At 47.3% G+C, this 16,946-nt stretch overlaps 1 protein-coding gene across 7 annotated transcripts in view; it reads left to right on the top strand.

The window, feature by feature from the left end:
• The window catches only part of LOC138472418 (uncharacterized), a 1,989,442-nt gene that overhangs the window by 1,769,522 nt on the left and 202,974 nt on the right, over window positions 1-16,946 (top strand). For all 7 annotated transcript variants that reach the window (XM_069610563.1, XM_069610565.1, XM_069610562.1 and 4 more), the window contains one exon: window positions 9,221-9,380. In XM_069610563.1, the coding sequence (XP_069466664.1) occupies window positions 9,221-9,380 (160 nt within the window). The remainder of the gene's footprint in view (window positions 1-9,220; window positions 9,381-16,946) is intronic.

Below are 16,946 nucleotides of genomic sequence, written 5' to 3' on the forward strand. Positions count from 1 at the left end.
AATCATGAAGAACATTAAACCCTCCATGTGCAAAGGGGATATCTGCCCAGCCTCCCTTATCAAGGAGTGTGCAGACTTGCTCACACCCTTCCTCACGGCGTTCATCAACCCTTCTTTTCATCAGGATCGGTTCCTCCCAGCCTAAAGGAAACATGGGGTTTCTCCCTTCTAAAAAAGCCTTCACTCGACCCATCCAATCCCAATACCTACAGGCCTATTACCACTGCGCCCTTCCTACTTAAAATTCTAGACAAGGCAGCCTACCTGCAAGTCCAGCATTTCTTAGAGTCTCATAATATCCTAGGCTCCTTCCGTCCAGGTCACGGAACTGAAACGGCCTTACTAGACCTCAAAAAGCAAATTAACGACATCGGGGACACAGGCGACCCTGCCCTAATCCTCCTCCTAGACCTCTCAGCCACATTTGACCTGATGGACCATATGCTACTTTGTCAACACCTCTCGGCCTCAGCCTTCTTCTCCCCTAGTCACCTGGATTACCTCCTTCCTCCAAGGAAGAGCTATGCAAGTCTTTTCAGACCAAGCATCGGCAACTCTAGCCACCATCCTATGCAGAGTCCCACAGGGCTCCTGTCTGACCCCACGCTATACAACATTTTCACAACTTCTCTCTTCAACACACTTGACTCGCTCGGCATTATGTACACCAACTATGCCGACGATACTCAAGTCCTCCTCCCCTTGTCCAGTGACTGAGGCTGACTCCAAAACCCTCAACTCCACCTACTCCACCATCCACACATAGATGGTTGAGAACTGGCTCTGCCTGAGCGGGGATAAGACTGAACTACTACTGTTAACACCCACTGACTCACGGATTAAACTCGACTACCAGTACCTATCCATCACCATTGACAACACCACCATCCCTGTCTCACAATCAGTCAAAACTCTCGGAGTCTTCTTAGATGCCAACCTAACTATGTCTAGACAAGTTAGTGCAATCGCTGCCTCTGCAGCCTACTACTCTAAACTCCTTAACGCCACTAGACCATTCCTCTTCACCATACACTCTCTGTCCATAGCTAGAGCCCTAATAGGCTCAAGGCTGTACTATTGTAATGTTCTCTTCACGGGAACCTCAGCAAGAAATGTGGACAAACTCCAAACTATTCAAATCAACGCCCTCCGCGCTGCACTGGGCATCCTTGTGGGCCTCTGCATTGTCCACAAGGCTTTCTGGGGCCTGGGTCCAAAATACCTTCAGCTATCCCTCTGCAAATACCTCCCCTCTCGAGCTCTTCGCTCCTCTACCTCCACCTCCCTCAGGGTCAGTCGTTTTTTAAAGAAACGAGCTGTGGGTAGATCTCTGTCTTCGACTGGGGCCTCCCTCTGGAATAGCCTCCCTGCCACTCTAAAACTTGAGAAGGACCATATCTGGTTCCGGAAGCACCTCAAGACCTTCCTCTTTTCTTCTGCCTTCGCTCACCCTCTCCCCCTCTCGCCTGCTGATCTGTTCTCTCTTGGCACTGTGCACCTGGCCACCCTCTGTCCTTCGGGCCCAGGTACCTGCTCACCCTGCCACCCTCCCGCACTGCTTCTGTTGTGGGTGGGGGGGTTCTCGGGAGGGGTTGATAAAGGATGGTCAGCGGGTCTGCATTCTGTATAGTGGCCATCTCAGCGCGTATGTGAGGTAGGTCCCGATTCCCGTGAAGCAGATCGTTAACCACAGCCAATTGTGATGCCCAATAGTAGGTTTGGAGACGGGGGACTCCCACTCCCCCCTCCCAGATCGATCTCTGAAGGGTGGTTAACGCTATTCGTGGTTGACCTCCCCCCCATATAAGGTCCCTAAGAAGTGTCTCTGCTAGGTGAAACTCTGAGTCTGGAATTGTGTGTGGGGCATTTTGAAGGACATAGAGGTATCTGGGAAGGGTCATCATTTTAAAGAGTGCCGCTCTACCCATAAGGGTCAGGGGGAGAATTTTCCAGTGTTGGACATCGATAATGAACCGGTCTGTGATCGGTCAGAGATTGTGTTCTACATAGCTTGTCAGGTCCCCGGATATCCAGATACCCAGGTATCGAAAGCCTTGTCGCTCAACTCGGTACGGGCACTCCTGGGGGATGGCCTGCTCTCCACCCTTCACAGGGAAGTAAACTGATTTATCCCAATTGATTCTGAGTCCGCAAAATTTACCAAAGTGGATGAGCAGCTGTGTTACGATGGGACAGGATCGAGGCGGGTCTCCCAGGTATATAAGGAGGTCGTCTGCGTAAAGAGATGTACGGTCCTCATAGCCCTCTGGCCAACCAAACCCCGTCCAGGCTGTGTTTTGGCGAAGCCAAATAGCGAGTGGTTCGATTGCAAGGGCAAACAAAAGGGGGGAGAGCGGGCATCCTTGCCGCGTACCTCGGCCCAAGGGGAAGGATCGAGAGGACCATCCATTTACCCTTACCTCCGCTTGGATGTTAGTATAGAGTAATTGTACCCATCCTATAAAGACTTCCCCGAACCCCATACGGCGCATAATCTCCCAAAGGCTATCCCAACGAATTGAATCGAATGCTTTTTCAAAATCGATTGCCAGCAGGGCCAAAGGTCCGATTATAATCGGAGATCTCTCCATTGCCAAATGGAGACGGCGTAGATTCATCCGGGTCGATTTGTGGGGCAGTAATCCGCATTGGTCTGGGTGAATCAGGGTGGATGTAACCAGTTGTAACCGGTTCGCCAGGAGTTTTGCGAGGACCTTGGCCTCTCCATTAATCAATGATATAGGTCTGTAGGAAGCACATTTGTGTGGAGGTTTGTCAGATTTGGGTATGACCACGATGGTCGCTTTACATAGGTCTGGTGGGAGAGTCCCTTGTTCCCGGGCGGCTAGAAACATTCTGTGCAGGGGGGCCACCATTTTGTCTGCTCCTAGCTTTTGCCAGGTTTCAACGGGGAATCCGTTAGGGCCCGGTGTTTTCCCCGACTGGAGCTGAGATAGTGCCTCTGAAATCTCGGCCTCTGATACGGCGGAGTCCAGATGCTCCCTCTGCTGCACGGTGAGCGTCGGCAACGATAGCTCGGCTAAGAGGGATGGGTCTAGTGGAGAGGCTGGGGCTCGGTACAAGTCTGCGTAGAACATCGAGAAGGCCACAGCAATCTCAGCGTCAGAGTGATAGCTGTCGCCTACTGCCTGATTCTTGAGTTAAGCGTGTCAGAGGTGGGGGTGCTAGCTTCCCCTTCATTGCCTCCAGGCAATGGAACTCTCTCCCACGTGCCCTCTGAGCTGAACCTTCACATCTCGTCTTGCGCAAAGCAATTAAAAGCAGACTATTTGCTTAAAAACCTCACACACACCGCCACTAAGGCCCTTACCCAGGCACTTCTGTTTGTCCGAAGAAAAACAACTGTATCCTACTGACATTGAATCATGATATGCAGCTCAATATGTAACCTTGTGCTGCATTATCACACGTGTAACCAATCCTGCATATCTAAACTCATGTATGGGCTCATGTGTCCTAGCTATTTTCCCTGTAAAGTAACTACGCCTTTTTCTTGTAACAGCGCTGCATTGCCTCTGAGCTGTTTGCACGCTCTATAAATGCAAATAAATAAATTAAATAAATATGTCGCCTATTTTTCTGCCGTGACACCCTGGCCATACCATTCCGCCTTCCAGTTGTGAAGCAGTTTAGCGAGTCCTAGAAATAGCGCACAATGTTACATTTTTTCAAGAATTGCATAAACGTTCACATGCACTGCGAAACGGAAGGAATGGGTATGGATTCGCAAGCTGCGTGGTCTTGGTTTTCTTTGCTGAAACCACGAAAAGGTGGGTCAATAATGAGGGGTTGTGGAAATTACTGCGCAATGTCTCAGGTTGCCTTCTGGTTTCTGCTTTCTTAATGAGATATTTCAGTCTTCCTGCACCTGAACGCAATCACGGGTGTACTTGAGGTTGAGGCAGTAGAAACTGATAGCAACATTTAGCAATTATTTGGCTTCCTTTAAATGGACACCTTGCCAGTAAAAACATATAGCTGTGTTCATTTACCACAGCTGCTATATGCCACGTGGGGAAGCCGCGAGCGGGACAAAGGAAAGTTGGCTGCAAGCGGCCTGTCCCTGATGCCATGTTCCCAAGGTCGCCCCGGAGTGCCATAGTACTCCCTCCTCCCTACCTTAACATCCGCAGACCTACCGGGTCTTCCGGCGCAGACCGGGCACCAAAGAGCAGCGGGCAAGTGACCAGTGATCATTGCTCTTATCCTGTGTGCGCTGCCATCACGCACAAAAGCTAACCTATGCTGTACCCGTCTAGTTGCATCCTGGAGCCCAAAGCCACGGTACGTGGAGGAAACGCTGGGGGCGCTGCTACAGCGGCTGTCACAGCACTGTCTGCAGCGGCGTCAGCGGGCAGGATGTGTGCCTTAACCTCGGAAGCAGTGAGCTGCAGCAGAGGAGGCTCGCAGAACAGATCCCAGGCAGCCTGGGCCATGAAACCTGACAAGCAGAGGCGTTGCCATACATGCCAACATTCTGTGACCAAAAATCTGTAGGAATCGTAAAGTTTCAAAAATATTGAAAAAAAAATCAGTATTTTTGCCACTAAATCGGTAGATGGTAGGACTGCTTAAAAAGCGGTATCCTACCACCTAAATCGGTAGGGTTGGCAAGTATATAGAATGGGGTGCCGCGTTAATGAGCACAACCCTTTCCTCTCCTTGTTTTCCCTCCAGTCACCTTTCACTCAGCCAATTCTTGCCTGTGACACCCCCGACATACGGCCTGGCAGACACCAGCTTACATATATGGGACAGCATTGGTCGCCCATCAACCCAACCTGATACACTTGGCCAACACACACTCAAATAGGGAACGGCCAAGCACTTGTTGGGTCCATCATGCATCCATGGTTCACTAATTTCTAAAGCACTTCTCTCTGAAGTCTTTCAAAACCTTCACAGGAATATATTTGTCCCAACGAGGTAGGTGTTGGGGGGTGTGTGTCTCTCTCTCTCTCTTTCCTTCACTGTACGATCCCAGGTATGTGGTTGTCCTGACAGCCTTTCAAAATGTCTGTCTTGGGTTGATTAAGCTATGGAAAAGTAGCACTCCCCTCTTGGACAAAGACAATTTGCTGGAGAAAAAGGTTTGCAATTGGGCTAATTTATATGCCCACAAACCATTGCTGATATGGCTCAGAACTGGAGGTGAACTTCCGGCGATGGCTACTAGGGGCGCTGTGGAGTGTGTGACTTGGCTCTTATGGATTTTCCTATTTTCACATTTCAGGTAAAAGGTTATTTTTTTCCAAACCTTTTTAAACCCACCATAACTTTGTTGGTGTTGCTAAAAACATGGCCAAATGCTCCAACTACAAAGTTCCTCCTTCAATATATTAGGGACACTGGGAAGTGGGAGGAGCATTAGCAGAGTTGCATGACTGACAAGGGAGACAAACAGCGAACATCGTCTCTCCAGATGGGGGTGCGGGGAGAAAAAGCAGGCACTGTCAGGACTATACTGCACTGATGCTCCCTAATAAGGGGGAAACCAATTATCTAGTTGTCCTGACAGCCTTTCAAGATGTCTTTCTTGGGTTGATTAAGCCATTTATAAAGTAGCATGCCCTTGGACAAAGCAATTTCCTGGAGAAAAAGATTTGTATTTGAGCTAATTTGCATACCCACAATGCCTTGCTGTTGTGGCTCAGATCTGGCGGCATGTATATATATTTTTTTTAAAAGACACCCAGCATAACATAACAAATCAATGAATCCAACTGCCTCTCAGTGGACTTAAATTGCAATATTGGAAGTGAATTTAAAAAAGTTTTCGAAAAAAGAACTATATGCATCCTAAAAATGGGACCATTTTCTCTTGGTTCGTGTTGCAGTGCAGCGCCCACGATGTGGGATTTCTATAGTCTCCAAAAAATATCAAAACACATATTAATGCTTAGGGTCTTCATAGTGTAGCATTCAACATGAAAAGTCATTCGGCAACATGTTCCTCTTTGGCCATAAAACATCATTGCCATGTTAAACTAGACTGAATTATAGCTGCCACTCCTGCCCTCTAAGGGACAGGCTTAACACTCTTCTGGCCCAATGTGGCCAGGCCAGCTTGCAGAGCCACAGTCCTGACCCTAAGCGGCTTGGAGGCTAAACCACAGAGACTCACTTGGACTGACGGCTGTGTCCGTCAAGGTCACTGGTAGTATTTGGGAGTATTAAGGAGACGTGGAGGAGGTAGGACTCTACCCATTCCTCCCCAGGATTAGAAATGGCTGTGCAAGAGGGCAAGGAAGGATCAAAGATAGAGAATGACTGAGTCTGGCACTTGTACACAATCACAATTCTAATCCTTGCCATTCAACCATCCCTAACCTTGGGAGAGAGTTCAGCATTCTACACGCGTGTTACCTGAGCATTGTCAAAGCGCTGTACTACTGTGGTCAGTTCTGGAAATGGAAAACATGTATGGGGGAACTGTCACCTCTTTGGAGCGGCGAGGCTTTTGGAAGGAAGTGGTGAGGACAAAGGGCATGGTACCCTGCCAGGTAGTGCGCCACAGTGTCTCTTCATAGAACCCAATCCTAGCGATTTGCATAAAAGCAAAGAGCATTATGGGAACATCATAATGTGCACATTTCAAAATGTTAAGCATGTCTTATAGTGATTCAGTGAGAAGCGTTTTTAAGTGTATAATGGACTCTTTTGTTTTGATTAGTCACAACATTCACCCTAATAAAGAAATGTCACTAAATTACAGGACATATATACCACATACATGCCAACATTCTGTAAGCAAAAATCTATAGAAATCGTAAAGTTTCAAAAATATTTAAAAAAATTGGTATTTGTTGCCACCAAATCGGTAGGACCGCTTAAAAAGCGGTATCCTACCGCCTAAATCGGTAGGGTTGGCAAGTATGGGTTGCTAGGGGGGGTAAGGGAGCTATAGCCCCTGATCTTTTGGTTGTAGCCCCGGATAAAATCTCAGGAGCTACAACCAAAAGGCTAGCTAGCCCCCAGTACTGACAGCTCCGACATCAGCGTAGCCCCAGGTCTTTTCCAGACCTAGCAACACCCCTGCTGACAAGGCTGAACGTGCGGTTAACTGGGAACAGATCACTCCGGCAGACTTTAAGCATAGTACTACAGGAAACAAAAAATGTAGCAAGCACCCCTCTCTAGAAAGAACATGGCATGATAACCTGTTCTGTTTTTTTTCCCGCTTTGACAGTACGCAGCCATCGCCTTTTGCTCACTGTACTTTTCACAAAGGAGGAAATACCCATTTGCATATCAGTCTTTCTTCCGCCCACAAGGGCAGTCCAGCACCGAAATGCCAGGCAAACCTCCTTAGAACAAGAGTACCAACAGAAATCCAAGACACGTGTTTCAGCCTTGTTGGGCCTTATCAGTGAGGTGGAGCTGTGACTCTCCAAGCACAGTGACCAATGGGTCCACGTCTGGGTTCCCTCAGGTAACTTAGGGTGACCAGCCCCAAGTTCCTTGCACAAATATAAAAAGGGTACCAGGCGCCCCTCTCTAGAAATAACTTGGCATGATAACCTGTTCTGTGGTTTTTTCCACTTTGAGAGTCCGCAGCCATCACTTTTTGCTCACTGTACTTTTCACAAAGGAGGAATACATATTTGCATATCCGTCTTTGTCCCTCACACAAAGGCGGTCCAGAAGTTGAGCAGATAAAAAGCATTGATGCATACAAATGAAAATCTAACGGGCATCTAGTGAAGTGCACTTATTTTGCTCCTACTTCGGTAGCGCGCACCACTCCCCAACAACAGCAGCAAGCCGGCAGACATGAGCGAGAGGGTCAAGGCCCGGCTGGTGCTTCGGCCATTTCATAGCCAAGCATCGGCAAGTTGCCATGCCAACCCCATACACTGCTCCTGAATTCCCCTTTCTCCCTTTTTTACATGTACAGTACCAATGTTTTAGCGAATAAGTGGCTTACGCCACAAAAACTCCAAAACCAACAAATGGACCTCATGTATCAGCTTCCAGCGCACCCCCCCATGCTGTGTGTGTATCGCCCGACCCCTTACTGCAGCCTTGAAGCTGCCCAGGGGGCTTGACATCTAGCACACCTACTTTCTCCCCATTCTTGCTTTGCTCTCTCACTGCAATGATGTAAGGCAAGTTTGGAGAATATAAGTCAGCTTTGCGCCACGCCATGATGAATGGCTTCCAGTGGTAGAGGAGCCGTAGGATGCATACATGTGTCACTGGACATGACATATATAGTGCAGATGGATGTCTTTCCCCCTACCTCCTACCCACCGTAGATAATGGGACTTAAACATAAATCCCATGCAAGCAATGACAATCTACAAACCCCTTGCCTTCAAGACAAAGATATGTGACTGTCAATAGCTTTGACAAGGGAACTCAGAATTCTGCAACAAGGCTCGACACACAAAGGTGATCCATTGTACCACGAATAATGGCAGCACCAGAGCATGCCTCCCTTCCAGCCATAGGGCCTCATCAGGAGTTGGGCGGCAGCCCTTAAATGCGGCAGTAACGGTATTACCACCTCATTTAAGGGATGCCTTGATCACGAGTTAGGCGCTAAATGGGCTGTTTTACCTCCAGCTTTCAGAAAATCCCATTTAGCACCCTGTTTTAGGCCTAATTACCAGCGGATGTATTAGTGAAAAATTGTATTGGACCAGATGGGGAATGGGGATTTACTGGTAACACCCAACACGTGATCCAGCGGTAATAACGCCCCCATTTACCAAGCCTAGTAACTTTTCATGTTGATATATTTCCTTTTTCCCTTCTCTGCTTCCGGTTTCCTTTTGCTTGTGCATTCCGTATAGTGTTTATTATTTTCGACTACAGTGTTTTGATTCCTGAATTTGTGCACTCAGTGACTAGCTCAGAAAATGACAGTGTTTGCCTTGCATTCAGCTAAGCTATGAAAAGGAGAGCCGCGGGTACGTCACGTAGACTTCGTTTGTCACTGCGCACTTCCTTTACTGGTGATCACTTGTGCTGTGGGCGTTCTGGCAGAGTGTGCTGAAACTCCCCTGCCTTCTTACCCCCTTGCACTCACCCCCGCACACTCTCGTTCTACAGCAGAGGGTTAGGGCGAACCCATCCCATTCAGTTATCGCGCTGGCTGTGATAAAAATACAAGTATGGAATAGAAATGAAAGAATTACAGCTGCTGTACTCAAATGATTATAAAAAAGTAACCAAGCAATTTTTCTTTGAACAGGTCAGCGCCCGAAGTAATTGCAAATGGGATGTACTCCAAGGCCTCCGATATATATTCAGTCGCAGCATTGTTTTGTGAAGCTCTCAACTCACATGAAACCTTTTTATCGATGGGATTTGAAAAGCTATTGAACCTCTTCCATGTGTTACAGAATAAAATGGTAATGCCAAATTTGACATCTTGTGCTTAATGATACGTTAAAAATAGTTTTATGTCATATTAGTGATTTGCGTTAATTCAATTGTATATTGCACACCACTGCCTTTTGTATGGTGTGTTTGTGCTATGAAACCGGCGGGAAAAGGGCATTGGGCTGGGTTAGTAGGGAAAGATGGAAAACGCGGTGCTGTTGCTTTGATGCGCCCAGATGAGACCTATTCAAGTTTTGTGTGCAGGTATGTTTCGAGTTGTTGCGGCCGTCCGACAGCCATGGCGCATGACCCGAGTTCCATGTGACTGTGCTGAGTAGGGCTCAACATGTAGTCCAGGGAACAGAAAGCACCGTGAAGATAACTCTTTTGTAAGGCTGTCAGCGCTTCTGCCGCTCCCGAGGTCTCAAGCTTTCAATGCAGGTGGGAAAATGCGATGCAAGGTTTTTCCAGAGGACAATACTTTGGCAACAGCCTGTGAGCTCTGCTTGTCGATCTACAATCCACACAAACATGAGGTGCTCCACAACTACAACTCACTAGCATAGAAATGCGTGGAGAGCCGCCGAAGACAACACAAAACAAGGAACTTCTATGCCACTTTACATTATCTATTACTTAGGTGTCACTGATGACCATTCCATAATTCATGAAAAAAATATGGATTTTTCATGATTGGTTAGTGAAAGGAAACAAACACTGCATATTAATATCAGATGTGGTCAAAGTATCTCAAGTCATACACTTATCATATCATTTATTCACAAAACCATACTCACAATAGAACGCATACACTAAATATTTCAATCAGATACCAGCTGCATATAAAAACCGTAATGCCAAGTGAAGCATAAGCGGCTATGTGCAGGATTGCTATACACAAAAATCCTAATGTAACAAATAGTAAAGACAAATGAGAACACAGAATCGATAGTCGGGTGCTGCAGTCTGTTGGCAGCCATTAATCTGCCTATTATTCGTCAAAAAGCCTTGTGGGCAGAACAAAGCTGCATCTTCTGGCTGTAAATTAATCGCAAATCTTCTTGAGTTGATTTCCAATTGGTAAATAGCCTACTCGAGTTTCGTCTGTAAGTTCTCTGTCTTAGTCAACAAGCCCAGCCGTCTCCATGGCAGAACAACAGCCTATTTGTGGTGGGGGTTATGAATAAAACCTACATCAAAAGAAGTAGAGATCTGTGTCAAAACCCTACTCCTCCATCACTGTAATGACACGAGGTGAATAACCCAAGAAATCTGAATACCTGTTAAAACTTGATGAAACTCCAATAGTGGTCACATCTGTAGAAACAGGCCTCAACATGCCTGGGCGAGGACCAAAGACCAACGTGATGGACAGGTCCAAGGGAAAGTCTGCAGACATTAGTGCAGAATAGAAAACGTGTAAATGTGGAAGTCATTCAGCAAACATTAGTCAGCTGGAAGCGCAGATGTCTGCTTCACCTCCTGTCCTCTATTTTTTTAACTTGATGCCCTGTTTATAAACAACAAGGCAGAGCCTCACCTTGTTTTCAATGTGCATACATGCGTGCACTTCTGGCTGTCAACTAATGAGAAAAACAGTGAATTAAACGTGTTGAGATTGCTGGTTCTCATCTGCCTCAATCTGGTGTCATAACCGCTGAACCCATATGCATGCATTAGTAATGGCCGAACCCCAAACCCTCACCCATAATGATAGGCTCACAACTTGTTTCAAGTGTTGGCAATAAAAGGCCATAGGATTTTATTGTACATATATGGGTTATGACAATAACAATATCACATATCATGATGGTATCATACTTTTGGGCACCGGGTACTGAGGTTACCCCCTCGGACCCGTGCCGCCTTCTTGTGTCCCACGACTTGTTGTGGGCACCGTACAGTGCCTTGTACTTCTTTTTGCTCTCCTCCCCTTTTTGTAGGGTGGGTAGGTTCTGTGGTAAAAAAGCAAGAAGATTTGGATGACACTGAGTAAACAGTGAACCTCCTGTTTGCTTGGGTCCCCGTTCAGGGTCCACAAACAGATAGTGTTTACTCTGAGCATGCTGCTCTCATTTATAGGACCCCGGGAGGCCCTGGGTCTTTGTTGTGTATGTGTTGGGGGCAGCTGTTGTCGCAGCCCCCGGTCGGATAGCCAACTGTCTGACCCCCTGGTGGGGGCAGATCTTTGAACCTGGGCCCTGCCTGATGGTTGTTTTCCTTATGGCGCTTAGCACCTTGCTGTTTGGAGGAAGGGTGCGATGACTGTTCGCACCGTACCCTTCCGTGGCTTTTGTGCTGCCGAGACTGCGTGTCTCCGTAGCTGAGGGGAGAAGGAGAGGAGCAGGCGCGGGGAGGTTGGGGCTGCCCCTCTCCCAGCTGCCGATGGTAACAGCAGTTACCTTGCCTCGCTTGTGGGATGCCCATGCAGAATTGCCCATAACTGCTGAACCCATATGCATGCATTAGTAATGGCCGAACCCCAAACCCTCACCCATAATGATAGGCTCACAACTTGTTTCAAGTGTTGGCAATAAAAGGCCATAGGATTTTATTGTACAGATATGGGTTATGACAATAACAATATCACATATCATGATGGTATCATACCTTTGGGCACCGGGTCCTGATGTTACCCCCTCGGACCTGTGCCGCCACACACGGGCAGGTTGCAGACTGACCGTGTTCCCCCAAGAGTATGCCCTAGAGACAGCCCCTGTGAGCAAGTGTTGTATCGATTTCCCGAAAGAAATGCTCCATGCCCTGGCTAGACAGATGGGTGCCGTTGTGGAGAAAAAGGTCTGGGTTGCCTAGTGTAATGGCTGGGTGTTTTATGAAACCCAGTCCTCTTGTCATACAGAATCTCTCTATAGTCCTGTTCAGTTTTCTTCTGGATATGTCTATGGATTTGTAGCAGTTGGCCCCTAGCCATTTCTTTCTTGGTAAGATGGCTGAGAAGTATATTTCGGTACCCCTCCAGTTGTGCGAAATGCCTGCTAGGGAGGAGCAAATTTCTTCGAATAGGATGCGTCTAGCTGTGTTGACTATGTTGTTGCCCCTTAGATGGATGATCAGGAATTCTGGTGGGTCCCTGTATGCCACCAGTTCCGCTAGTGTTTCGTGGACGTCCGCCCAACGTAGGCATCTGTATCCCCACCATGAAGTAATGGTGTTTCTGAAAGGTGGCCCTTCTTTAGTCTCTTCTGCCCATCTGCCTGTCCTGAAAACGAATGAGTGGCCAACTATCCATGCTGATCGGAGTGTGGTCCTCAATTCGCCTGTTGTTTCTCTGGTGGTGGGAGGGAGGGAAAAGCAAGAAAAATTACAAGGGCGGATGGCTATATCGATTGCGGTCTGATATATCTTTTATAACAGTCTGATTTCCATCCCCCTATGTTTTTTAGTAGTTGCAGTGCTAAACCTCCTTGCCATGCTGCGGTAGCGGCACCTATCCTGAAGGAATGAGTGCCGAAATGTTTGGGATCCCACCCTGCTCTGCTGATTGCTTTCATCAGCACTCCTTTAAATTGGTAGCGGATTAGGGCCAATGAATCCTTGTAGATTAAAAAACTCCCCCCCACTTTGGGTCGTTGTGCGTAATAGAGGTTGGTGATGCACACCGGGCAGTTTGTTGCTTCATCGATGCAACAAATATTGATGGTTCTTTTTGCACCCGTTTTCGACTGTTGCATTTCTATATTAACACTCTCCTGTCTCACCCTGATTTCCATGACGCCCAGGCCTTTTGTGGCCTTGGTGCTGGAAGCGATGAGTTCTCCTACCCGGAAGCCCCGAAGTAGGCTAGGAAAAAGGCTGTTTTAAATAACATTATCTCGTATGGGTGCCAACATATGGCTTCCAAATGGCTTGCTATCTGTACCAGTTTGCTGAAATCAAGGGGTCGGCGGGTGTCCACTTGCGGACCCTCTAATCTGCCCCATCCCTTCATTGCATAAGAGATGAGGGCGTTCTGGGTGGGGTCTGAATCACCCCGTATTTTTGTAAAGTATGAAATTGCCACCAGGTGTCTTTTAGCCAAATCCCTTTTGAAACCTTGTTCCCGAGCCCATTTTAAAAATACTTCTATATCTTTAATCGTTATTAGTTCTATGTTGTTTACACCTGTGGCTTTAAATACTGTTTGCAAACACTTACTGTACTGTGTTGCCGTGGTGCTTGCCACCGTCCTCTCTGCCATCTCTGTTAGGAAGCCTGTGAGGTTGTTGGCACCCGTTGTTGATGTGCCTGATTCTTGTTGGGCATCTCGGCCTGGGCTCTCTGGCGCTGGCGTTGATGCCAATGTGTTGCAGGCACCCCTTTTAGAGGTGCCTGCTTTGTATTGGTCATCCCGGCCTGCACTCTCTGGTGCTGGCGTTGATGTCAATGTGTTGTTGGCACCCGTTTTAGAGGTGCCTGCTTTGTATTGGTCATCCCGGCCTGCACTCTCTGGTGCTGGCGTTGATGCTGTTATTTTTGTCTTCCCATTATTGCCCAGCATTCTGCTGGTATTGGCGTCATCTGTTCTTGGGCGTGCGGTGCTAGCTCTCGGAATCTTGTCCACTGGAAACGAGATAAGGCATCAGCAATGTTATTATCTGCCCCTGAAATGTGCTTCGCTTTGAGTACAACATTTCCTTGTAGTGTGACTGATGTAATGGCTCGTAAAACTTTTAATACTAAAGGGCATTTCGTAGACCTTTTGTTTATAGAGCCCACTACAGCCATGTTATCACACCAGATCAAAAGTTCCGTGTTCGCTGGTCGCCTGCCCCAGATGTGTAATGTTAGCCAGATGGGGAATATTTCTAGTAGGGTGATGTTTCTTGTCCACCCTGCTGCTTGCCATGAATTGGGCCAGTGTCCTGCCACCCATTCGGAGTCTAGTATGGCTCCAAACCCCTTGCTCCCAGCTGCGTCGGTGTATAGGACCCTGTTTGACCGGGTATTTAAAGGCGTTCGCCAAAGTAAAGACCTGTTGAAATCTGAGGAATTTTCCCCATGTTTCCAGGTCCTGTTTCACCTCTCTCCCTAGCCGGATATGCAAGTGTGGTTTGGTGAGTGATTTGATGTTGAACTCCAGGCTTCTGGAAAATATCCTCCCTTGAGGTATTATTTTGGATGTGAAATTGAGGCTGCCTGCTAAGGATTGTATTTCCTTTACAGTCCCCTTTTCTCTCATTATCAGGTTTTGTATTTTAGCCAGGAGTTCTGATATTTTTGTTTTGGGAATTATGCAGAGCCCCTTTGCTGAGTTTATTTCGATGCCCAGAAAAATTATGTTTGTGTCTGGTTTGGTGTTTTTTTCCCTCGCTAGGGGAATTCCCCACTGAGCGGCCATGTGCACCAGTTTTGCTAAAGCCCTGCTGCATTCCTCGAAGTTTGATGGTCCTATGACCATGAAATCGTCTAGGTAATGTACTATTTTTGTCCCCGGTCTCTGCTTTAGGAAAGCCCATTGAAAAAAGGAACTGAATTGCTCAAATAGTGCACAGGATACTGCGCACCCCATGGGGAGGCATCTATCTATGTAGAATTTGTTGTTAAAAGTGAAACCTAGCCACTGCTGTGACTCTGGGTGAACTGGCAGGAGTCTGAAAGCAGATTTGATGTCCAGTTTAGCCATCAAGGCGTTTCTGCCGCACTCTTGTATGAGCCTTACTGCCTCTTGGAAATGCGTGTAAGATACAGCGGATTCTGTGTGTGGGATGCCGTCGTTTAAAGACTGGCCTTTAGGGTAGGATAGGTGGTGAATTAGTCTCATTTTCCCAGGTTCTTTTTTGGGGACCAGGCCTAGTGGAGATATTAAAAAGTCCTTTAGGGGCATGGCGTCCCAGGGACCTGCTACCCTGTCCAGTTGCAGTTCTTTCTTGATTTTGGTTTCCACTATCTGGGGGTTGTCCCTGGCTGACTTTAGGTTGTTCGGGATGTATTGTGACCCAGTGCCCTTAAATGGGATGAAAAACCCTTTGGTGAAACCCTGCGATATTATCCTGCTGGTTTCCTTGTCTGGGTAGCTGTTTAAGGCGTCCCTAAAATTGCCCGGGTTGATGGGTGTTCGTCCTGGTTCTAAAACTGGGATATCATTCTTTCTTGGCTGGTAGTCTGGTGCAGTTGCTTGCTGCATGGTCGCCATTGCAGTTTGTGCAGGCGTGTTTGTACCAGCATTCTTTGCCCCATGTACACTGGTTTTTCCCAAAATTTCTGCATGGGATGTTGGATTTGACATCCTGCTGTTTATTCTGTCTGTGGGCATTACTTTTAGCCACCCAAGGCTGGTTCCTCCGAAAGGGCTGCTCCCCTTTTTTGGATTTATCATTGCCATGGGATTTGCTTACTTGTGAATTTTTGCTATTTTTGGAAGAAAAATGCATGGTATCTTCTTCCTGGGGAGGTTCGGCGTTGAGGGTGTATAAATCGTTCTGGACTTCATCCCACTCAATGGCCGGCCTTTCTGACATGCTCCTCTTAAATCTGATGTCGTATGCAAGCCATGTCTTTCCCCTCTGCGTTACTTTTACTTCCCTTATTTTATCAACGTATGCCCAGATCTTCCTACCATCCATGGGGAATTTTTCTTCATATATTGTTGCTAAAATGGCAAAGGCCTGTAACCTGTTGTCCCAGTTTTGTTCGACCTGGGCGTTTCTGGCAATAGCTTTTTCTTCTATTTTTTTGGGGTCTCTGAAAGCGTCTTTCCCTTTGCGCTGTGCTTCTATTAGGGAAAAGATTTCTATAAATGCTTTGGCCCATATGGCTTCTTTGATTGTGGTATCAATGTTCCATGCCAGGCATCTTTTGTATCTATTTAATATCTGTTTGGAAAGATTTAATTTTTTGTTCTAATTGCGCATTACAGATTGTTACAATGTCAGTTGTATTGCTGCCGGGTGTCCCTGTCGCGCCCGTGTTGTCTGTGCCTGGCGTTGTCCATGCTTTTAGGGCACCTGTTGGATCAGTTGCTGGAGTTGTGGAGGCTGTTGTATTTATAGCTGTGGGCGCTATTGGCAACTGCTGTACTTGTTGTGGCGGGATTGCTATTGGTAGTGTTACGGGTGGGTTGACAACCGTTATAGTAGGTTCTATTGTGATGGAGGGGTTTGAGGCCCCAGGCTCCCTTGTTGGCGGCGTCTGTTTCCCCATTATTTCTACCATTAGTTGCTGTAATTCCGCTACATTCTCGCATAGTTTTGACAATTTTTTGGTACCTTTTCTGGAGTCTTTGGATATTTTTCTCCTTTTTAATGGTGTAGAAACCTCGTCGTGGCTGGGTGGGCTGGTAATTCCTTCCCTGGGTAGGCCGTACATGTTTTCTCTAACCCATGCCCATCCGTAGTGCTCTGACGCTTCAATGGCTGCCAGCAGTTGTGGTGATTTGGGCTTCTGCGCCGGTGTTGGGGGTGCCCGTGTTTTCCGTTTGGGACCCATGTTTTTCTATGCCGGCTATAGGGAAAAGAAAAAGGGTTTTAACAATGAGTTAAACCGTTGTTATCGGCGTGTTCTTTGCGTCTGTTCTATTTGTTGCCCGTGCTGGGTAACTGTTGACTGGTGCCTTCTTGCCCGGATTCAGAAAATTGGGCAGCCCCCAGGCTTGATTT

This window comes from Ambystoma mexicanum, chromosome 8 (assembly GCF_040938575.1).
Source record: "Ambystoma mexicanum isolate Mex_15411 chromosome 8, UKY_AmexF1_1, whole genome shotgun sequence".
Classification (NCBI taxonomy): domain Eukaryota; kingdom Metazoa; phylum Chordata; class Amphibia; order Caudata; family Ambystomatidae; genus Ambystoma; species Ambystoma mexicanum.